The sequence below is a fragment of the Lachancea thermotolerans genome (assembly GCF_000142805.1).
Source record: "Lachancea thermotolerans CBS 6340 chromosome F complete sequence".
Lineage (NCBI taxonomy): Eukaryota > Fungi > Ascomycota > Saccharomycetes > Saccharomycetales > Saccharomycetaceae > Lachancea > Lachancea thermotolerans.
Window position 1 is genome coordinate 184,522 of NC_013082.1, and position 23,239 is coordinate 207,760.

Sequence of the window (23,239 nt, forward strand, 5' to 3'; positions counted from 1 at the left end):
CTATTCTCATGTTTTGAAAACGAAGCCGTAATTAGTTTCATATTGTTGCATTATGGATGTGTCATTTATGTTGTTAAAAAGTACTTTAAAGTCTTAAACACTAAGAAATACAGAACAGCAATGCGTGTGGACGCCATCGCGCTGTTTGAAAAATCATAGCTAAATGCGGGAGCGTTCTTGGCAGAGATCGAGCATCATTCTGCCATAGTACTCTCAGTGCTGTCGAATCTCGTTAAAACCCTTTGGTTCGGATGGTGGCTGTACACGGACGAAAACGAGTTCATTCTGATTGGAAACTGCTTGCGGCTCGTCAAGAGCATGGGAGAGCTAGCAGAAGACTGTGATAAAGTGGACTGGCCACTACTGAATACCGAGTTGGCAGAGACGGTAGAAGCCGCTGGAGATGAACAACGAACGTCCAGCGTCTGCATTGACAACTGGGGCGCAGAGGGAACTCCTAGCGTGTTGCAAGCGGAGGAGGATCTTCGAAAGACGGCTCTTCCTGCGTTTTCGTCGCCACAGGGGGTAGAGCCATCAAACGTATGCAGAGCCAGGCGGCTATTAGCTACATCGGCAGTTGTAGGGGGTATCAAAAGGCCAATGCAGATGTCTGTTAGGCTTCGGGTGCTTTGCCGTAACAGTGTTTGATCGCTTGACCCGACGGCTTGCGTCAACTGGGTCAGTGTGATGAAAGAGTTCATGTTACATGAGGTGAACCTTTCTAGGAAGGGCTCAAATGAAGACCTGCTGTACTTATGAAGTAGCGCAGCAGGGAGCGGTTTGTTCAGAGTTTTGGTCTTGTAAAGGTCGTTCACAAATAGGAGGCTGCACTGCCTGATGTCTTCGAGTGTTTGCTCGTCCAGTCGCAGCAAAGGCAGCTGCTCCTTGGGTGAGTGTGCGCAGAGGGTACCGCAACGTACAGGGCCCTGCTGGTGCGCCAACGAGCAGTAGATGAAATCTGCCATCGCGGTGTTGTTGAGCACCTTGGAGGCGACCAGCACCGCTGACAAAGCTTGCACGGCTGTAGAGAAGTACATATAGTCCTTCTCGTACATGGACAGCTCTGCGAGGAAACCAGCCAGGTCGCTCAGCACCGCGACCCCAGCCTGCCCCGCGGGAGAGCCTGAGAAAATGTCCATGCCGAGAAACAAGGACAAACTGCCGTACACCGAGGCCACAGAGCCCACGTTCCAGCCCAGGGTACTCAGCATGTGAAGTTCCATCTGCGCGAACATCGTCGAGTCGTAGGCGTCACGGCAAAGAGCGACTAGCTCTCTGACCAGCGGCGTCCTCGACTTCTTGTCCTCGTACTTGGCCGCGATCCACAATGCCGTCGTCATCACCAGCTGATAGTGCTTCTTGTACACCATCCGCTTCGACAGGTACCGGTCCGCGATCGAGCACGCCAGGAACAGCGTCTCAGGCCGCAGCCGAAAGTACCCGTGCAACTCTATCAAGAAGTCGATGAGGTACGGTCTCATGTACCATTCCAGCTCCGGTTGCGACTCAATCATCGTCGGGTCTGCTCTGTTCTGGAATTCCAGATCCCACAGGTAACCCTGCACGTCGGCCCGGTAGTCTTCCAAGCTGTGCTCGCACGCCTGGCTTTCCAGTTGTGCCAGGATCTTTGCGCGCCTTGCCCGTTCCTCTACACCGTTCATGCTGTACTGCTTGCGACTATAGCCCAGCTACGATTGTCGCACAGGTCAAGTGGATCGGTTCGCTCCTTCTCTACCACACTGTGCACCCTGTCAAAATTCTGCCTAAATTATATACTGAAAGAGCTACCAATCCGTCCAAGAAGAGCTCTACCTCTAAATCGCTTAAACCGCGATACACCGCTCCGCTGCCTCGAGCAACCCCACTCGACTGCACATTCCCTGGAAGTCGACCGTGTATTAAATCTAAAAGCGGTAAATCTGCAGCTTTTTTCAGCTTTTTTCAGCTTTTTCGTTTTTTTCGAGTCGAAATCGCGTTTACGCGTGGAGTCATTACCCAAAAGGTATAAAGACTACTAAAGTGATTCTCCCAAAGAGGTAAAGGGCCATACAGTTCAGTAGACATACCACTCAGGTCCCCGTAAGTGCGACAGTACCGGAGCGGGGGTCGGTAGCGGTGCTAGTAGAGGTGTTGGTGGTGATGCATGACCGTAAATGAGACTTGGCACATTAAATATCACTTTATACATATGCGTCGCTGACCAGCGTCAGTGCCAGAGAAGAGCGCCAGTTGGGACACGGCGACGGTGGATAGGTATAAATGGGTTTGTGTTGTAACAAGCAGAATCATAGGATGTGGGTACACCTCCTAGCAGAGCATTGACCATTGCAGAGTATTCGAGCTTGAACTTGAGTTTTAATAATATTAGTGAAAATGCGACTCTTTATGGCAGCACTGTTCGGGCTGCGGGCTGCAGGCGCGGTGCGCTTTGTAGCGGAACTAGGGGACACAGCGAGCGTGGAGGAGGTGCTCGGCGAGCAATACGCAGCGACGGTCGCCGGCGGAGGTGTGGGCGCGATTACGCTTGGGAACTCGTTCCGTGCCATCTACGGTGAGTTTCCACAGCAGCTACTCGAGGACTTCTACCGCAGCGGGCAGATCGTGGCGATGTCGATGGACCGCCCGCTCGGCGTGGCGGAATACATGGTGCAGCAACATGCGCCCAACCACTTGGCCCGGCTGTCGCAGAAGTCGTCGCTCCGCGGAGGCAACGGCAGCGACAACGGCGCGTACATCTACCACTCTAACGCGGGTAACGGAGTCGATGTGTATCTATTGGACACTGGAATCGACGGAACGCACCCGGCGTTTGAGGGCCGCGTTCAGAAGGCGGCCGACTTCAGCTCCGACCCGGTTGCGACTGGGGATCCCCACGGCCACGGAACAGCGGTCGCAGGCGTGATTGGGTCCTCTGTGTTCGGGGTCGCCAAGAAGTGCAATCTTTTTGACGTCCGCGTTGCAAACTCCACGGGACACGCAAGCCTTATCGGCGTGCTCCGCGCTTTGGAGCACGCTTCAAAGCTCGCAGCTGTGACAAAGAGGCCTTCTCTAATTACAATCCCCTTGGAAATGCCCAGAAACACGATTTTGAACTCGGCGGTGGAGGCAGTGGTGAGGGACCTGTCAATCCCCGTGGTCGTTGCTGCTGGAAATGAGAACCGTTCCGCTTGCAGTGTAAGCCCCGCGGGCGCATACGGAGCCTTGACAATCGGCTCGATTGACGTTGCTAGAAATGACGCGCTTGCTCCGTTCACGAACTTCGCAGAGTGTGTTGACCTTTTTACCGCAGGCGTCGACGTCGCTACGCTGGGACTGGATCATTCCTCAGAGCACCATTTAAGTGGCACTTCTATCAGTGCAGGAGTAGCTTCTGGCCTCGTTGCCTACTATATGAGCATAGGCCACTACGGAATGGATGCGGTCAACAAAATCAAGCTGCTCAGCTTGCCGAATGTTATTCCTAACTTGCAGCAGAGATCCCCCGAAACCAGAAACGCGATCCTTCAAAACTTGTAGCGAGCGCCTGCGCAGTATAGCTTTACAATAAACCAAATGCTGCTGATATAAGTTCTTTCCAAAAGCCGGCCCGAAACCTCTTATTCTCAGTTTAGTTGTCTAGAAATAGAGGTCGCTATAACGACTTCATCAAAGTACTTAGCTAGAAAACACAGAAAATCAAAGACTTGGACTATAGAAGAGACGTAGGAATACATCCGCCACTAGCCAGCGTGATTGTTAGGACTGATTCGCGCTCAGTTCAGCTCATCGATGAATGCACTCGACTCAAGAGGGATTGTATCATCATATACGCAGCTTGATGCTGTTGATAAAAACGCGTAAGCTGAGACAAATTCGCGCCCTAATAGCCCATCTCTGCAGATCCTCTGCTCATGCACCACTAGCGTCTGATGTCGACATTAGGTAGCTCGCAAATACCGGAGGCAACAGGAGAATTCGGAAGCCCTCAAAGATCTGCTGAAGATGGACAGCCTGTTGTGGACAACTCCTCTCAGATTTTGAAAGCCAGAATAGCGCTGCTGGCAACGGCGATCGGTGGACCAGATCACAGTTCTGAGGTGGATCCACCACCTTATGTTATTGGAGATGACTGTCTAGCGTGCTTGAAGGACCTGAAGAGATGGTTCAAGTTAGTGGATGACAAGCAGTCGAGATGGGACGTTGCCGCTGCCGCTGCACAATACAACATTTTAACTGAAGACTTGCTTCCGATATTAATCAATTGGGATAAAGCCCATTGCGATGCCATTAAAAAGGCCAAGAAAAAAGGTGGAACGCCCGAGGACTATTTGGGAAACAAAAGTTACCATCACAAGATTGCGTTAAATGCTCTACAGCTCATGGTCTTGATGACTTGGCCCCTTATACTGACAGACCAGTCCACTCAAAACCAAGTCGCACACTACTCAGAACTGAAAAAGAGCCAGGTGAAGTACAAAAAGGCGATACTCAGCGTCGAAAACGGACGTGTTCTAAGATCCGCCATTAGACTCGCTGTTGAAGTCATAAAAACTGAAAAACGGCTCCGAACTCCTAAGGATAACGTTGTGTTAAGACTAGTTCTTAATTTTTTTAGAAACATTGTCGCTATTGAACCTAGCGACCTGACTATCAGCAGCAAGAAATCTTTGTCAAAAGGTATCAATTCCACGGACATGCTTCCACCCAGCGTCTCGAGGGATGACATTTCTCTTTCTGCCGTTGTTGGAGCATTTCAGACAAATAAAGTTTTCAAATTCTTACTGACCCTTTCTAGCTCCATCAACCAGGAGTTTGACGCTGCATTCATAAACGTTCCCCTTTTGGAGCTCATATTCTTTCTTATAAAAAACGCCTCTCATTCCACTTTTTTCCCAGCTGGCGGCAAAACTTCAAGTAAACCAAATCAGAAAAATGAAGGGCTTGGTCAAACCCAGGTCGGCAGTGAACTCTCAAGGTTGCTAAAAAAAGAACGTGAAATGAAAAAAACAGTGGTCAGGAACACCTCAACGAGACACTCGCGATTTGGAAGTCTTTTGTCGATCCAGACATCGGAGCATCAAAGGCTCACAGTGTCTGGAGGCCAGAATATTCTGGATGGCGACTTCGCTTTACAGAAAATGGACTCCCGAAAGAAATGGAATAAGAGAAGTGTTATGAAAGATGAACACGTCGAGGGACTGGCCAGCAACTTTTTGAACTTCAACGAGGAAGCTAGATATTGGGATAACGCTACCGCTTTGGTGCTGAAAGAGTTTGTCGATGATTTTATTGAAGTTGGCTTCAACTCCCTCTTGCGGAGTGTTACCGATTATTTTACTACCGAGGAAGACAAAATGGTCGTGGTTCACCAGATTCAATATCTGCTTTTCTATTCCTGGTTTTTGAAGTACCAAAGACTTGCAAAGCAGAGTGATCCCAAATTAAACTTCCAGCCTGTGATGTTTGCGCTTCGTGATACAGCGTGCATATTAGTTAGCCAGATTCTCCGGAAGGCTGTTGAACAAAAAGTTTGGGCCGTTGTGCACGCAGGAATGATAGCATTCAACGAGATAATGTCGACGCTGGCCACTATGGGCCCAGAAGATGAAGATATTGCACAGTACGTCAAGGGCCAAATTCTTCAAGAAGAGCGTATAAAGCTTTTATCCAGTCTGCCACGAACTGCTAGTAACCACTCAACTTCATATATCAGAAGTTGTGTTTCGCTTGTTCATACGCTCCTCAGAATGCTTGAGTCAGACAGTATTGAAAGTAAAGAACCCCAGGAATCAAACAAAAACGCAAAAGGCAGAGACGGCACTTTTAGTTTAATTGAAGCTGAGAGAATAGCAGAGGAGGAGGGTATCGAGATTGAAGAGGCGCTTGAAATAATGGAGCAACGCTTTCGCAAAGCCAGCTTAGATTATAACAAAGTTCAAAGAGCTTTTTCTGTGGAAACTACGGTTAAGACATACATATCCTTCCTCCAAAGATTCAGAGATTTGGAAGACGGGGACATTAAAAAGGCTATTCAGTTCCTATATCGTGTATTTGCCGGAGTAAAAGAAGAGTCTTTGTTATACCGAATTGATTTCATGATTCTACTCAAAGATCTTTTGGGACCGACTGGGCTGTCAATGGCGTCTAGATCAAGAAAGCACGTAGTAAAGTTTGCGGATTTTTATATGGCTAGGTTCAAGGAAAGACTAAAAGCCTCTCCATCTTGGTTTGTTAGCATTCTCTTCCCTACGATTCATGACAGAGAAGCTGGCCATTACCAGAAATACGGCGAAAAGTTGATGGCAAACCAAAATCAAATCGTACTACCGTCAAGTAAATTCATTGAGGCTGAAGAGCTCATTGGCCTTAGTGCCAGTGCTCTCCTAGATTTCAAGTTCGGGGTATTGGTTTCTTCGCTGATAGACAATGAGAAACGGGAATGCGTGGAGGCCCTCAAACAAGCCCTCACAAGGACATGCAATGTTCTGAAAAGCTGGTTATTAAATGAAGTCTCGAGGGGAGATGAATTTGGGCACACCTCAAAGGAATTTTTTGAGCCAGAAGACGCTTTTGTTAAGAGATCAACTTACCGCGATCCTGATTTTAGAGCTTTATTACAGCTCTGCGGTTACGAGGTACCACAGAGTGTCAAGGGCAAATGCGTGTTAATTCCTTCTACACCAATCCCTGAGATAGAGTCGTCAATCACTCTTCTGGTGAAATACCTAACCAATGCGTTCGATACTCCGAATGGCCTGCCATCATCTTCTTACCTTACTAGGCCTAATACACAAGGTGCTGAAGATGACAGCTACTATTTTACTAACGACGGTATCCAAACTGAAGCTGAACAAGACGACACTGGCAATCAGGACCAATATTTCAAGGCTTTAGAGTCAGACGCATTAACCAACAATTTGCATTCAACGAGAGGTGTTGCACTCAAAAAGCGTAAGAAAGCTACTCGGAAAGATAACGCTAAGCCTAAAACCAATAAACAAAACTCCAATCCCCGGAAATCGGAAAGAGAGCCAAGCACTAACTCAGAGCCCTCCAACAAGCGCCAAAATATAACCAGCGCAGAGTACATCAGTGATTCAGACGACTCAAGTGATGAGAGTATGCACTCCATATTCTACGAAAACGAAATGTACATGAGATTTTTACTCGACAAGCACGGAGGGCTGTTACCTCCAGATAAGTTCGCTTTATTTTCAGTTTTTAGCAATGAAAGGATCAAGAACGGCGGCTTGACTACTAATGACTATTCCTCATTGTTTGGTGGCCCTATTCCAAGCTTGGAGGGTCTCAAGCGGTCGGAGGGCTTAGAAGCTCCTCAAACAGTTTCTGGAAAAATTAATAATGACCTTCATGATAGAGAAGTGCCGCGGTTGCTTGCCAATCAACAGAAACATCTGCATGGTTCCTCACCAACTGGTTCTGAAGTAATCCAGCCTCTCTCAAATCATCCTCTTTTATCAGACGCTAGCGACAAGGATGATGAGGAGGTGTCCAAAACCCCTGCTCAAACTCGAAAAAGACAGAGAGTCATGTTTGAGGATGATGACGAATAGTGTTTTAAGGATTCTGCGAACGCACCTCAAAAGGTGCCTATGTTTCACAGTGCTTTTGGTCTCCACCATTTATGTAGCTAATAATTGTCTGGGTACTACTAATCAACATAATAGCAAACCCGAAACCTATACACACGTAGTGAGGTATTCTATCCCGCCATTTCAAGTTTCCCCCAACAAGCTTCAAATTTACCCACGGAGGAAGTATGTAAGCCATTAAAGATGCTGTCGTGGCGCCAATTAACTCAAACAACGCACCAAGGTTGCAGGTTGTCAGAGATATAGCCATCGTACCAAACACAAGCGCGGTGCTTATGATGACATGCAGTTTCAAACTCAGTACTCGCGGTTGGCTCTTGGGCTCAGAATTGAAAAACATCAGATCTTTTATGACATCCCTCAACACAAAAATTTCCAAGGGAAAAGTCGTGAGCATATTGAATCCAAAACAGAATCTTGCTACGTTCACAGCGTTGTCATTCCCAGGAAAGTTGTTGAGAATGTTACCTTTGGTTTTGTCTTTGAAAACCAAAAAGCCAGTGAAGCCCATTAAAAAACAAAAAATCATTGCGATAAAGCAACTGAAGTGTGTCAACCTGTCGAACCTTTTTAAACTAGGCGTTTTCAAAGAAAAGTAAATGAAGCTTGTATTGTGATGACAAACTAGCGCAAAAGAAATCACTGAAAGGCCCTGGAATATTCTTGGCGTGATCAAAAGGTTACTAGAATTAAAGCTTCCTTTATACGCAGAATCTGTCCCTGGCCCTTTGATCACCACAATAACAACGATAACTACCATGCTGGCGAGTGCCAACATGGAAGCTTTCGAAAGTTTCGAAATGTCCCTGTTGAGGGAGAGTGGGAAGGAAATGAGACAAGTTACAACAACTATCACAATGTTTCGATGGAAGAGGTTGTCGTGGCCAGAAAAAAAGGCCCGCAAAACGTGTGGTATGGTATCTCCTATGATAATACAAAACCCGATGCACCCTCCAAATGCAAACAAACCATTTGATAGCAGAATAAGTAGTTTTCCCTTTCTTCCCATAGCCAACTCGACTGAGTCCTGATAGGTGGTCTTTCCCGATATTCTCAGATTCACAACAATGAGACGTATCGTCCAGTCGACTAGAAGAGAGAGCAGCACTATTGCCAACACGCCTCCTAGAAGCCCGCAATTTTTGACAGCAAACGGTTGACCTATGATTCCTGCCCCAAGGATACTGTTGGCCATATTCATGAACGCCATAAGAATGTTTGATTTTGATCTCTGTTCATGTAGGAATGTGCTGGTAAATCTATCTTCGCTGTCCACACTAAGTCTCTCGGGCCTCACTTCAGTGCTACGGTCAAAGCTGGAAAGCTCAAAATTATCGCCCAAGGGTCCCCTCTGGTCGTGCGAACCTCGCCCTTGTATAAAAGGCTCATTGAATGGATCTTTTGACATCAATTGGGACCAAAGCCAATGCCTCCATCAAATTCAACAATGACAAGAGATATATTGTTATGGTTCTGTGATTAAGCAACTGAAACACCAACCTAAATGATTGTGTTTGGACTTTAGATTGGACTATCATCGGTCACATCAGACGAAATCTGAGTCGTTATCACGCCCGATACAAAATCGAGCTCAAGAAAACGTGCTACGAGCATCATCAAAGCCAGCTTCTTCATCATCGGTAGCACTTTGAGATGGGAGTTCGCTACGCGATTTTGCATGATCAGAGCTGGCTGATTCTGGAGCTTTTCCAGTTATTTTTTTAGTATCGCTTTCAGCCACAAGTTCAATAATGTTTTCAGCAGTTCCTTCGCCATTGGGGGCCTCACTTGTTCGACTTTTAACCATCCTTGCTGGAGCTTCGACATTTTGGGCGTAATTTTGCTCATCTAGGTCAATAGAACCAGGAACAGCTGCCTTTTTTTCCACGGTTCTTGCTGTCTTTGTTTGGCTTTCTTGTATTGGGGATGATGCGCCAGTATCGGAGTCTGCGATTGTTTGAACAAAGGAAGCGCCGATTTTTGCTCCAGCGTCGCCACCCTCCGACGTCCTGGGGTCCAATGTGGTGGGATTTCCAGAGCTTGTTTGTGTAGTCTGAGAAGTCTCCTTACCCTCCAACCCCGCGCTCTCTAATGTACTGTTCATTTTTTCGAAGTCAAATCCTTCTTCGTTGTCTACCTCTTCCTCGTTATGAAGACTAAAAGACTCGCGCGCTTCTTGGCCAAGTTCCGGAACAAGGCCGTCTCCAACTATGGAGTCGTTACCGGGTCGATCGACCGCAACAACAGGCCCTACTTTTGTCTCAACAACATCTTCCAGGGTCCAAATACCTATATGAGCCCAGTGTAACGAAGAACGTAATTTACAGAGCTGTGCCCATGCCCGCTGAATGTTTGTTGTTGGCGTAGTAATTTGTTCAGGACAAGGTGAAGCACTCTCGACAGTATAACTTGTCTTGAGAGGTAATGTCTTGGACAAGCCTGCCATAAAACTCATTCGTTTGGACTTTCTGTCGGGTTTCATTTTATCAGGAGGGCTTTCAAGGGTTGGGGAATTTGAGACTGAATTGGTTTGGACCGAAAAGGCGTTATTGGTTTTGGAAATAGTTACAGCTTCTAAATGCCAAGCACCACTCTTTAGTGACCTGAGAAATGCAAAAATTTCGCAAGTTTGTCGAACCTTTAGCAAACAATAGTGGCAGAGGGGAAATTGGGAACTTGTTTCAGTGATACCATTTTCCATTTTCTGTAGTGTTTTCAAGACATAAAGCCTGCCATGTTCTAAAATATCATTTCTACTCTCGGAGCAGAAGGAACAAGGGCTCTCGATTGCTACAGGAGGGGAATCTGCCGGGTAGTTATAAAGATGGGGCCGCGACTGCTGTTCTGGTCCCTGAAACTGTGGTACCGCTTCAACTTGAGAGGACATGTGCCCCACTCTGTACGTCTCGTTTATACCACTGACTGGCTCAACAACAATCGATCCATCAATCATTAAACTCATAAGATTGCGCCTCAAGTACCACCCAATACCGCTTGCATTATCCAGGCGAAGCACAGGCTGAATCTCATCATGTATCAATCTCCTCAACAGTTTAGAGTAAGACGTAGAATCTCTTATAGAAGCACACTGAGGAAGGGCTGCAATAAACTTCAAAAACTCATTGTACAGGACCAAATCGTAACGTAAAGATTTCAGCAGTGGAGAAAAAAGAGCAGGGCTTGGGGGCGAAGCCGTCCCGTTTAATGCATTCATGGTTTTTTCGAGGGCCGATTCTGACGAGGAAGCGACGCTGTCCTCTGCAGCGACAGATGCCTGATTTGACTTCAGCCTATCATTACTCTCTTCTTCAAGGTTATACAGAACTTTCTTTAAATTTTTGAGCTGTATTTCGAGGGTTTCCAAAAGGGTCTCTTTCTCTTGAAGTTGTTCAGCTAACTTGGAATTCTTGACTTGAACACTATGCGTTTCTCTTCGCGCATCAGCTACCATGTTGTTGGCCTCGTCGAAAAGTGAGGCCGTGAGATCCTCAACTTCTTTGTTTAGTCTGTCAATTTCGCCCTCGGCTGTTAACTTGCCTGATCGCGCTGCCTGAAGCTCTTCTTGGATCTTGATGTTTTGGGACCTTTCGGATTTTAAATTGGACTCCGCCTGCTCTAACTGCTGTCTCAAATCTTCATAGTTCTGTAAAGATTCTCGTTGGCTTGCAATTACCTTCCGGGCTTGCAAAAGCTGTTCTTCTAGGTGCGACTGCTTGTCTATACTTTCAATAAGCTGAGTTGACAAGGAGGACACCTGTACCGAGACCCTCTTAGACTCTTCTTCCTCTGTCATAACGTCTCCAGGAGCTGTTGTTGATCAGTCGCAATTTGGTAAGGGATCGCTCAATTACTTTGTTTTGTTGCAAAGATCTCCAAAATCAATGCCGATTTTAACGAGCTTATTTTTCTACTACAAGATAGAAAAATAACGAGGCTTCCTGAAAGTAAAGGATTCGAAAGTATAGCCTTCCGCTTATCCAAAAACAATTCTGTCGTATATACATTGTTCATGTCCTTATATATGCTGCTTTGGGAGGGAATTCATTGCTGGTCCCACCAAATTGAGCGATTGTTTCCGCTTTATGCATCTAAAAACTCACCATCGCTGCTGTCTGATTGTTCGCCATTATCATCATCATTGGCCGATTCTGGTTTGCTTTTCAACACCTCAGGCTCATTTTGCTCATCCGAGTTCTCGGCTTGACCTGCCCCTACGAAATTCAGGCGATTTTCAGATCCAGAGCTTGAGCTATCGTTCTTCCTCCGAGCCCTTAACTTTGATAGCCTCTGGTGCTGAGCTGACATTTTCACCCCAGGTGATTCCGGGCCTCTTAGTTCAATCAATAGATTTCTAGCTCGATCAGTCAAATCCGAAGACCCGGTGTCATGGCTGGCGGGTGACGTTGCGTTGCTATCTCTGACCCTGCGTTCAGGCGTTGGTGAAGTATCCGCCTCGTTTAGCTGAACTTCTGATGAATTATTATCAGGAGAATAAACTAATGATTTTCCATCTGAGTCCTCTATGTCGAAATTGTCCAAAATTGTTGAATTGGAAGAAGATCCTTGTAGAAGTCTCTTTCTTGCTACAGCTCGTTTGCGAGCAGAAGATGGATCACTCTTAGCTGGGCCAGCGTTCTTTAACTTCTCTAAAAGCCTATCCATCACGTCCCTATCTTCGTTGACCTCATTACGGACAGAATCACCTCCTGCATCCGTGGTACCCTTATTCTTACTTTCACTTTCGCGAGTTCTTTTTAGTTGGTCTTCAACGAGTTTCTTTCTTCTTTCGTAAGCTCTTTCTTCCTCTTCCAGCTTCAAGTTATAGACCTGAGCCTTTTTGTATTCTAGCAAGAAATCAGCAAACTTTTTGAAAAAAGAGTTTCTTGCAAACTTGTCCATGGCGTCTTCCCCAAATAGACGCATCAAGTTGTCGAACTCTAAAAGCGTTAATTTCATCTCATCCATTAATAAGTCGCCCTTCTTCCTTGCTTCTGGGAGGGTAGGAAGAACCTTCAATAGAACCCTGTCAGAAGGATGGAATTTTGTAGGGTCACTGAGATTTCCGATGTCCACAGACCGTTCAACATTTATAACGCTTTGTGAGAATTCCCTGCAGTCCTGGGCAACTTGTTCGATTGATATTTTGACTGCAGCGACTACAGGCTCCAATTCTTTCAGAAAATCATTGAACTCAGGATAGGTTTCTCGGATTATTTTCTCAACGTAATTGAGGAAGGTCATGCTATTCTTGTCATCTTTAATGAACGTGAGCCTCTGCAGCGTAGCTAGCCGGAAGCCTTGAGCTTGTTTTGAAGAGTCATTCATGAAATTACCGACCGCCAAAATTACGTCAAGAACGTTGCGCAAATTCTCAGACTGCTGAATAGAACAGGTTGCTTTGTCAATCATACTCAGCTTGTGAACCAAGTCACTGTAATCTTTCTCATACGTTGTGATCACCTTCAGAGCGCGCATACGCGAAGACCAGTAAGTCTGTAGATTGACGAACAACTCAAGGTAAAGCCTATCTGCCCTCTGCAGCTCTGTGGGATCTTTTTCTGGAGGCTTAGCGTTCTCAACTGACGAAACACCTTCCCAATCAATGGTATAGGGCGCAAAATTTCTTGCCAAATTGTTTGATACTTCGACAATTTCCTGCTTTGACAGGAAATCAATGACGCTGGGCGTTGACAGAAAGTCCCGATCGCATCTCAAAATTTTGGAAACAACTTCTTCCACCGAAAGAGAGGAATACATGTGTAAATTAATACCAAATTGTTGCGACACGTCTCTCGAAAGGAAGGATAGCTTGTCAGAATCTTTCTTCTTTCTGCTAGCTAATGACTTTATTTCTCTTGCAGCAAATGCCTTCTCAAGCCTCGAAAGAACACCTTTCTCGTAAAGATCATCTGCGAACTTTTCTGCCTTGGCATCTCTCCAGATGGAATCTTCGGCATCATCAATTTTCTCCCAGTGCAACTGCTTTAGCTTTTTAGATGGGCGTGGGTACCTATCAAATAAGGATGGTGATTGCGGGAGCATCGGAGATGGAGTTGCAGATTTGTTTCTTGAAACAGAAGCGCCAAAAGGTGGTGGAGGAGGAGGCGGAGGCGGAGGTCCATTGTTAGATGATTGCGATAAAAGTGCTGGTGGCGGCGGTGGAGGAGGAGGCGGTGGAGGTGGGGCACCTGCTTTTGACGTTGATCCACTGCTACTTGAAGCAAGCATAGGTGGGATGGGTGGTGGTGGTGGTGGTGGCGGTGGAGCAGCTGCACTCTTTGTATCTGACACTGCAGGATCCGGGTTATCCGTTTTAACAGGAGCCCCATTCTTGGCGAACAGATCCATGGGAGGAGGGGGTGGGGGTGGAGGAGCCGAAGTCGCACTGGCGATCTCATGGGAGTCTTTGTCAGTGGAAGAGCCTTCAGTTGTTCCCTCGTCCTCATGCGCTTGCTGTTTCCCGGCAGTTTTGGCTGCGGCCAGATTCTCACCAATGGTTATGGGTTTACTATGAGTGGTATTCTTATCGAGATCATGAGAGAGGGCAGGTTTTTCTTCGTTTGATTCCAATTGAGAGACACCTGCCGCGTCCTCTTGAACTCTCCGTGATAGAGGTTTTTCATCAACCATAATTCCAATACCAACATTTTCCTCAGCCTCGCTAGGCTTTATGTAGGAACTAGAGCCAATTTTCCCGGAAAGCTCACCTAGGTAAGGAACGGCGCCAGTTCTCTTTACTCGGTTCATGAAAGACTTTCTATGATAGCCACTTCCAGGGTAGTTGATTTCCCCGCCCGCAAACGAGTGCCTATTGCTGAGAGAGTTTTGAGCACCCCCGTATTTTTGCGATAAACTTTCCAAGAATGAGCTTGTAGGCAGTGTAGAATCTGCGGCAATTTTGTCGCCGTTCTTATCGTCCATTTCATCTTCAGAAGAATCGGACGACGTCGCAGTCCGTAGAGGAGTTTCATTTGATTTTTCCGCGGCCTTTGAAGAATCAAGACCTGAAAGTATGTTGGAGACTTCTTCGACTATGTTAAGCGCTTCTTTCGGATCAAGAGTTCTAGCTTTATCATCACTGCTAACACTCTTTCCAGCAAGAGCTTGGCCTAATGGTGAATCAGGATCAAAATTTATCCCAAATCCTTTATAGTCAGTTTCCAATTTCTTCAGCCTATCTAGAGCCAATGATTTTTGGCCGCTGAACATTTCATGGAATCTTCCCTCCACATTGAACTTTGATATGTCGTTGCTCTCTTGCTGTAAGGAAGCCAGTTTTTTACGCAGCTCTTCGAGCTTCAATGCTGAAATCTGTTGGGCCTTTTCTTCGCTCTCTGAAACCGCTTTGTGGTCGTCTTCGTTAGAAACTTCAGGTTCTTTAATGTCATCTTTCTGATAATCAGAAAAATTGGTCATTTCAAGCTCTCTGGCCTGATTTTCAATATCTTCCATACGTGATCTAAGCAGCTTGAGCCTCTTATTTGGTTCCAGAGAGAGGCCCAGCCTCTTCGATTCGACGTTGATTTCCTTCGAGGTCTTCTCGAGCTTCGCTTGTAGTGCTTTTTGAATTGCTAGCTTCCTTTCAGGTCTTAATGGTCTTGGGTTTTCACTTCCTTTTTCGTCACGCATGTTGTGAGAACCTTCAAAGTTGGAGTTCATGGCTGTTAAGGTTTTCCGTAGCTCAACCTCATGTTCATGCTTCGCCAGTATCAATTTCTTCTTACTTTCGTCAAGTTCATGTTGGAGCTGGGCGTTAACGCGTTGACTTTTTTCTAATATGTGATCCCGCTGTCTGACTTCGTCTTGAAGTTGACCCACTAACCCCCCTTCGGCATTAGAGAGTTTTTCTTTCAGGTTGTCTCTATCGGCCTTGATTTCCTCGTAACGCTTGACCCAGTCTCTATTCTCTAGAATTGCTCGGCGTGCGATCTCGTCTGTTTGCATCGCATCGTAAAGTCGTTGTATGGCACTGTTGAAAGATGACTGCATGTCAACTGAAGCCATCGACACGTTTGAAACTAGTGCATCAATCAATTTCAATTGTTTTGTTCTTTGAGTGGGGTCATCTTTGTTTTTGCTACCTAGTTCGCCTGTACTGATAAGAAGATTCTGCAGTAAGGAGGTAAGATGTTGTTCAGCATCAGTTCCTTTACAAAGATTCCAAAGATTTTGTGTCATTGAAACGGGGTCCTTCATGTCAACGCCTTCGCCAGTTGACTCTTGTGAGTAAAGGGCATCAAAATCGTCAGTAGTTGAGTCGTCAAATCGTGCTAGTTGTTCATCAACCTTCTCATAGTTCAATAATTTCATTTTGTTGAGGATGCGGGGCAGACCTGCATTTTTCAAGCGTGCCCTGAGGACTGTTCTTTGCTTTACATCGACCGGGGTTTGACAGAGATGGTTTATGAGTAAAAGAGTAAGGTATGCATACTCCATGATTGCGTTCTCACCCCCAGAAGTTCTGAAGTCTTCTGAAGCGCCCACGAGTGACCCCATTTTGCCCCTCCCATCCAGAGTGTACTCAACCACAAGCATCCACTGTTCGAATTTTCTCATCACGCGATCACCATCGCCGTCAGGGGTAGGAGCTATGGAACTGCCTTTTTTAGGATCTTTACTGGCGGACTGTGTTATCAGCCTTGCTTGTAAATGGACGTTGTCACAAAACCTGGATTCCTGATCCAGAGCGTCCATGACATGGTTGAAACCATGAGGCAAAGACCATTGACTAAGGGAAATCAAGAGTTCCGAGGCCACTCGCCGCGTTGCCACTCTTAGGGATAAAAGACCTTCAACTATAGCGGAGACTATTATTCTTGCGCTATTTGACATAACGGCTTCGTCCGCCCCCTCGCGAAGGTTAAGACTTGTCTTGAGACATTTGAAATATGCAAACTCTTTATCAAGTACCTCGTCACCGAGTAAATTATCGGGTGATTCGCGGTAGCATGTCTTCAGTATAACGTTAGCAATGGCAACTTGGCCTTGTGCTTCCAAAAAGCCCTGAACCCAGTCAAGCTGCTCGGTACGTAGCGATACCCATAAGTCGTTTAGCCTTTTTGCAGAAATATCATTGCAAATAATCTTACGCACATAGTAGTCTGGCGATAAATGAGATGGGTCCTGGGACAGAGTTGTCGTGCTTGAGGTTCCTAGGTTCGAGGAATAAAACTGTTCAGAAGTGTTCACACTTGAGGTAGATATTTTGGGACGGCTCAGGCCGGTGAAACTGCCATTGGGAGAAGTTGAACTCGTAAAGTTTGACGCAGACGGAGAGTCGGGGACTGCAGAGGAGCTGCCCCCAACAACCGTGGATGACTTTGAGGCATTTTTGCTATTCATGAACTTCTTGACCTCTGACTGTAGATCTTGCCGAACCATCAACCACTTTTTTTCGAGGTCGTAGTTGTTTAGCTCTCTTTGAGCCGAGGCGGGCAAACTCTGGTAAACGTTTCTCTTGTAGAGCACCTCTTCGAAGAGCTCCTCGATCTCCTTGGGGTCTCGCGGCCTTTCCAGGCGCACGGCCCCGTCGGGACCCACGAACTTTGACAGGTTCGAGAACGAACCCTGCGAGAATATGCTGGCTGACGACATGCTTTGGTTTGTTTGTTGCCGTGAGAGTTTGGAGCCGGATACAGCGGAGTTGTTGTTAGACCACTGCGACGCGCGGCGGGAGTACGAGTATTTGGTGGGCGAGCCGACGGATGCGTTTGACGCGGAGCGGTTGTGGGCGCCGACCGCGTCTGTGTAGGCAGACAAACTGGCCATGTTGAGCGTGGACTGTTTGCTCAGGGGCTTGTGCGAGAACTCGCCGGTGTCCGGCAGGTTGATCTTCTTAGGAGATGAGATGTCCGAGATGTCAAGCTTCTGCGTGTTGTGGCTGACACTCGAGTTCCCGCTACCCGTGGTCAGTCTCTTTAGGTTCGAGAAAATGCCACCATTTCCAGAGCTGCTGCTGGCCGAACGGTTGTGCGGTGCCTTTGAGGACTTGGAGTTGCTAGAGCGATTCATGGAGCACTGTTTTTCCGGGGTCTTGGTCGGCTCTTGAATGTTTCAGTTCTGATAAAAAAGGATCAAAACTGGATGGCAGAGCCGTGCGCAAATTCAATTGCTTTGCGGAATGCTTCGGATCAGGAAACGACAGGGTATCAAACCCTTCAATGCGAGCTCTTGAACTTCGTCCTTAAAAACCAGTGAGAAGTGGAACTTTTCCCAAACGCTGAGTATAACTTTGTGTATGTGCGAGTCCAACTGGTGATGTCATGAGATACGAGAATCGCGCAGCCTGTGGCCGAGAACCCCGGCGCTCGGCGCCAAATGTGACAAGCAATGAACGGTGAACGAAAGACGGGCCGCGTGTTGCAGACCGTCGCGACAGCGGTTCTAGTGAGTACGCGCATGTTCGTGTCAAGAATTTTGAATGAATTACCGGTGGATATATCAATGAATTGTGGATGAATTGTTCAGAATTGTTAGATAAATATTAAAAAAGTTGGTGAAGCTACTCCGATGGTTTATAAAAAAGAAGAGATCAAATGCAATGTGCCCGGGGAGCTATTAGAAGAGGGACTATGAGTAGCCCGCTGTAGGCTAATGTTAGCCGTAGTTGTAGATATGACCGTAGCGGCGGCCTCAAGCCATCGCGGCCCAAAACTTGCCCCACAGGTTGGTGGGCTCGTCGTCCTCCCACACCTCGGCCTCGATTTCACGTCTGTCGCTGTCGATGTCCACGTCCTCGACCTTGTGTATTAGTCTACTTTTGAAAATCACCTGGAAAATAACCCAGACGGCAATAAACAGGAACACACTGACGTAGGCGGCGAAGAAGTTGGAGACGTTAAATTTGGGCGCGAAGGCGGTGAAACCCTGGATAATGATGATCAGGAGGATGAAAAAGGCCGCGTAGTAGGCACCCCAAGGCATGAGCTTGGCCTTGAAGGGCAGGTCGTCACGGGAGATGCCCTGGTACTTCAGAGCCTGCATGAAGCGGATGTGGCACAGGGAGATGAAGAGCCAGGCGAAGAAACCCGCGATGGCGGTGATGTTCAGCAGCCAGTCGAAGGCCTTAGCCGAGCCGCTGGAGACACTCAGGTAGCCCAGGAAGCCGAATAAGGAGACGATGCCGACGCAGATGTAAGGCACACCGTGGCGGTTGATCCTGCCGATGATCTTGGGGGCCAGGCCCTCCTTGGCCAGGCCGTAGAGCACACGGGAGCCCACGTAGACGTTGGAGTTGGCCGCGGAGATGATGGTTGTGAGGATCACGGCGTTGAAGATGTCGGGCAGCGCGCGGGTGCCGGAGTTCTGGATGGCAATGATGAAGGGCGAGCTGGCGGAATAGTTGGCGGTGGAGTCGAGCTTGGGGTCGTTGAAGGGCACGAGCAGGCCGATGAAAAACAGCGAGCCCACGTAGAACAGCAGGATACGCAGGAACACCTTGCGGATGGCCTTGGGCACGGTCTTGCGCGGGTTGGCGGACTCGCCGGCACTCACGCCGACCAGCTCGGTACCCTGGTACGTGAACGCGGCGTTGACCAGCGAGGAGACCCAGCCCAGGAAGCGACCCTCGGACTTGCTCTTGGAGATGATACCGTCACCCCAGGGCCCCGGATTGCGCCAGTAGCGGAACCCGACAGGCCCGGTCTTGCCCGCGCCGCACACCATGCACAGGCAGTAGATCAGGAACCCCACGATCGCGATCACCTTGATCAGCGCGATCCAGAACTGGAACTCACCGTAGAACTTGACCGACACCAGGTTGGACAGCGAGATGGGCACCCAGAAGATAATGATCCACGCCGCGTTGGGCACGCCCAGCGTCCAGTACTGGATGATTTCGCCCACGATCGACAGTTCCAGCGCGAACGTTATGCACCACGAGAAACAGTACATGTACCCGTTGGCCGCGCCCAGCGCGGGCGACAGAAACCGCCGCGTGAACACCGTGAACGACGACGCCACGGGGATGAACGTGGCCATTTCTCCCAGCGACTGCGTCACGAAGAACGCCAGCGACCCCATGAACAGGTACGAGATCAGCGACCCCACGGGGCCCGCGTCGCGCAGCGGGTTGGCGATACCCACGAAGAGACCCGTGCCAATCGTGCCTCCCAGCGCGATCATCGACACGTGCCGCGGCTTGAGCGCTCTCTGGATCCCGCGCTCCTGCGACGACGCCGTGTCGATCTGCGACTGCTGCTCCAGAACCCCGTCTGCGAGCGAACTAGATTCGCCCTCCTCCATCACCTTGATTTCGTTTTTGTGCAGCTGCGGCTGCTTTTCGAAGCTCTGCATTTCCATTGTGTCGAGCGAGTGAGCTAGCGAGCGAGCGTACGTGCGTTAGACGTCTGTTTTGGCCGACGAAGTGCTATAGGAAAGAACTGCCGAGAGAGCCAACGACTTTTTATGGTAGCGAGCCGAACAGAACAAACTTTGCGCAATGGGTCCCAGGGCTCTGGCTCTTGCCGTTAAATCATAATTTCGAGCCGGCTCACTGCCTCTGCTCCAACTGCGCTGTTATCTGGTGCTCATCGGCGCGCGCGTGCGCTGCAGCGCATAAACAGAAAGGGTTTAGGGCCGTGAGCGCCTATAGCTTATAAAAGAAAGCTTCACCGAGGAGAATAGGCGAAAGAGACGCCTGCGTTGCTTTTTACTTCTTCACTTGCGGCGCGTGCGGCGCAGAAGCGCAGAATAGCGCTGACATAAGCGCCATCGTGCGAGGGGAGGCACGTGTCGCGGCATGCGGTGAGCGCGCGCGGAAGAGGGCGCCGAATTGTAGGACGGTGTGTTGGGCGGTGATTCGCCGGGCGGAGTGCTGCTATCGGAGGACGGGGCGGGGTTTTGTGTGAGTGAGCGTGATTTTGCGTGAGCGTGAGTGTGAGTGTGAGAAATAGGCGCTGTGTGGAAAGCGCGCTGCCCCGCGGAACGCGGGGCACGGGACAGAAAGGCTGCCACAGGACCAGGACACGTGACCGCAGGACGCAGAGCACGTGACCACGCTACAAGCGCGGTACGCACCAGCCAACACGTGACCACACTACAAGCGCGGTACGCACCAGCCAACACGTGACCACACTACAAGCGCGGTACGCACCAGCCAACACGTGACCGGGGTATACGCGCGGTGCGCACCGATCTGCACGTAAGTGGTGTATACGCGCGGAGTGGGCGCGACGCGCCGGCGGCAGGCCCCGAACAGGACCTGGTATATAACACGGGGGCGGCAAGCGCGCAGGGGCGGCGACAAGGGGCGCGAGGGGAGCATGGTCGACGCACACAGCGCGGACGCGGCTCGTCGCGCGCACTCGCACCCAGCGGGACCGCACTCCAGCCGGGGGCGCGCACGCGGCCGCGCTGGGTCCGCGTGGCCACGCCTGCCACGTGACCAACCACGTGACCATTGATATGATCACCACACACGGTAATCACCATACACGCACAACGTCACTCCACACGCGCTTTCATCACTCCACACGCACCACGTCACCGCCCACAAAGGCCAGCGTCCCCCGCTGCCGCCAAAAAAAAAAGCAACGCCCCGCACCGCACGCACCGCCCCGCGCGCGGCATCGAAAAGAAGAATTAAGGCTCTTTTTCACCCTGCGCAGCGCAGCGCCTGGCGTCAGCCCGCCGCAGGCTCTGGGATGATTCATCTCTCAGTACAAACAGACACCCCGGCACGCGCGATGTCGAAAAATTCCAGTGGCATCCACAATGGCGAGGAAAAAAGAAGCTTGCGCTCCCTGCGCGTCCCCGGGACTATATTGCAAGAGCTCAGGAGAAGCGAAACGTCCCGTCTCTTCCTCTCGCCAACTCCAGTCAACAGAACAATCAATTCATCAGCGCTGCTGTAGTGTGCCAAAACATCCCGGTATGACGGAAAAAAACAGTTTACACTCGCGGGCGCGCAGGGGCTCCGGCGCGACCGCCGGCGAGCCCAAGCTCAAAGCGCACAGCGACGACTTCGAAATGTACGTGTACTCGCAGGACGAGCCCAGCACCGACCCGCTCGGGTCGGACACCGAGAGCGGCGAGGGCGACATGCAGGAGGGCAAGGTCAAGCGGGCGCTCAAGCCGCGGCATGTGTCGATGATCGCGCTCGGAGGCACGATCGGCACGGGTCTCTTCGTGGGTATCGCCAGCCCGTTGTCGTACTCGGGCCCCGTGGGCGCGCTCATCGCGTACATCTTCATGGGCACGGTCGTGTACTTCGTGACGCAGTCCATGGGCGAGATGGCCACGTTCATCCCGGTCACGTCGTCGATCACGGTGTTCTCCAGCCGGTTCCTGTCGCCCGCGTTCGGCGTGGCCAACGGCTACATGTACTGGTTCAACTGGGCCATCACGTTTGCGGTCGAGCTGTCCGTCACGGGCCAGGTCATTGAGTACTGGACCGAGGCCGTGCCGCGCGCCGCGTGGATCGCCATCTTCTGGGTGCTGGTAACGCTCGCCAACTTCTTCCCCGTGCAGTTCTACGGTGAGGTCGAGTTCTGGGTCGCCTCCATCAAGGTCCTGGCCATCGTGGGCTACCTGATCTACGCCCTGGTCATCGTGTGCGGCGGCTCCAAGCAGGGCCCAATCGGCTTCCGCTACTGGCGCAACCCGGGGCCCTGGGGCGCCGGCATCATCTCCAAGGATAAGGACGAGGGCCGCTTCCTGGGCTGGGTCGCCTCCCTGATCAACGCTTCATTCACCTACCAGGGTACCGAGCTTGTGGGCATCACCGCAGGAGAGGCCGCCAACCCGCGCCGCACCGTGCCACGCGCCATTAACAAGGTGTTTTTCCGTATCCTGTTCTTCTACATCCTCTCGCTCTTCTTCGTCGGTCTGCTCGTGCCTTACAACCACTCAAGCCTGGACAAAACCACCACGGTGATCGCCTCCTCACCATTTGTCATCTCCATCCAGAACGCCGGTACCCGCGCGCTGCCCGACATCTTCAACGCCGTGGTCCTGGTGACCATCATCTCCGCGGCCAACTCCAACGTCTACGTGGGCTCCCGTGTGCTCTTTTCCCTGGCACACACCGGCATTGCGCCCAAGGTCTTTAGCTCCGTCACGCCCCAGGGTGTTCCATTCATGGGTGTTATCGTCACCTCGCTGCTGGGCTTACTGGCGTTCTTGGTGGTGAATCACAACGCCAACGAGGCCTTCAACTGGTTGATCAACATCTCTACTCTGGCCGGACTGTGCGCGTGGCTGTTCATCTCCATCTCCCACATCAGGTTTATGCAGTGCCTAAAACAAAGAGGCATTTCCAGGGATGACCTGCCTTTCAAGTCCAAGCTCATGCCATATGGTGCCTACTACGCTGCCTTCTGGGTTACCGTCATCATTTTTGTGCAAGGTTTCCAGGCCTTCTCACCACATTTCAAGGTCACTGAATTCTTCACCAGCTACATCTCGCTTATGTTACTGGTTGTTGTCTTCTGCGGCGCCCAACTGTTCTACAGGTGCAGGTTCTTCAACCGTCTCGAGGACATTGATATCGACTCCGACCGTAGAGAGGCCGACGCCCTGATATGGGAGGACGACGAGCCCACCACACTGTGGGGCAAGTTCTGGACTGCCGTTGCATAGTTTGACCTGGTTCTCAGGTCATAAACAACGCTTTTTGAAGCGATAATATGTACAATAAAACCACTTAA

General features: G+C 49.6%; 8 protein-coding genes across 8 annotated transcripts; 3 read left to right on the forward strand and 5 right to left on the reverse strand.

Moving 5' to 3' along the window:
- Positions 1-194: 194 nt before the first annotated feature.
- KLTH0F02266g (cyclin family protein) lies at positions 195-1,661 on the reverse strand (the record flags this gene model as incomplete). The annotated part of the gene is made up of 1 exon (XM_002554263.1): positions 195-1,661. One exon carries the CDS (start codon positions 1,659-1,661, stop codon positions 195-197), a length of 1,467 nt encoding a protein of 488 aa, XP_002554309.1.
- A 712-nt stretch (positions 1,662-2,373) lies between these two features.
- Positions 2,374-3,516, forward strand: KLTH0F02288g (S8 family peptidase; the record flags this gene model as incomplete). Its single annotated transcript, XM_002554264.1, has 1 exon — positions 2,374-3,516. The coding sequence occupies one exon, from the start codon at positions 2,374-2,376 to the stop codon at positions 3,514-3,516; it is 1,143 nt and encodes a 380-aa protein (XP_002554310.1).
- A 392-nt stretch (positions 3,517-3,908) lies between these two features.
- On the forward strand, positions 3,909-7,553 carry TOF1 (Tof1p; the record flags this gene model as incomplete). The annotated part of the gene is made up of 1 exon (XM_002554265.1): positions 3,909-7,553. One exon carries the CDS (start codon positions 3,909-3,911, stop codon positions 7,551-7,553), a length of 3,645 nt encoding a protein of 1,214 aa, XP_002554311.1.
- A 37-nt stretch (positions 7,554-7,590) lies between these two features.
- Positions 7,591-9,000, reverse strand: AVT2 (Avt2p; the record flags this gene model as incomplete). The annotated part of the gene is made up of 1 exon (XM_002554266.1): positions 7,591-9,000. One exon carries the CDS (start codon positions 8,998-9,000, stop codon positions 7,591-7,593), a length of 1,410 nt encoding a protein of 469 aa, XP_002554312.1.
- A 183-nt stretch (positions 9,001-9,183) lies between these two features.
- Positions 9,184-11,385, reverse strand: SEC2 (guanine nucleotide exchange factor SEC2; the record flags this gene model as incomplete). The annotated part of the gene is made up of 1 exon (XM_002554267.1): positions 9,184-11,385. The coding sequence occupies one exon, from the start codon at positions 11,383-11,385 to the stop codon at positions 9,184-9,186; it is 2,202 nt and encodes a 733-aa protein (XP_002554313.1).
- Positions 11,386-11,672: 287 nt separating this feature from the next.
- On the reverse strand, positions 11,673-17,603 carry BNI1 (formin BNI1; the record flags this gene model as incomplete). Its single annotated transcript, XM_002554268.1, has 1 exon — positions 11,673-17,603. One exon carries the CDS (start codon positions 17,601-17,603, stop codon positions 11,673-11,675), a length of 5,931 nt encoding a protein of 1,976 aa, XP_002554314.1.
- Positions 17,604-18,224: 621 nt separating this feature from the next.
- On the reverse strand, positions 18,225-19,892 carry KLTH0F02398g (amino acid permease; the record flags this gene model as incomplete). Its single annotated transcript, XM_002554269.1, has 1 exon — positions 18,225-19,892. One exon carries the CDS (start codon positions 19,890-19,892, stop codon positions 18,225-18,227), a length of 1,668 nt encoding a protein of 555 aa, XP_002554315.1.
- Positions 19,893-21,305: 1,413 nt separating this feature from the next.
- On the forward strand, positions 21,306-23,171 carry LYP1 (lysine permease; the record flags this gene model as incomplete). The annotated part of the gene is made up of 1 exon (XM_002554270.1): positions 21,306-23,171. The coding sequence occupies one exon, from the start codon at positions 21,306-21,308 to the stop codon at positions 23,169-23,171; it is 1,866 nt and encodes a 621-aa protein (XP_002554316.1).
- Between the last annotated feature and the right edge of the window lie 68 nt (positions 23,172-23,239).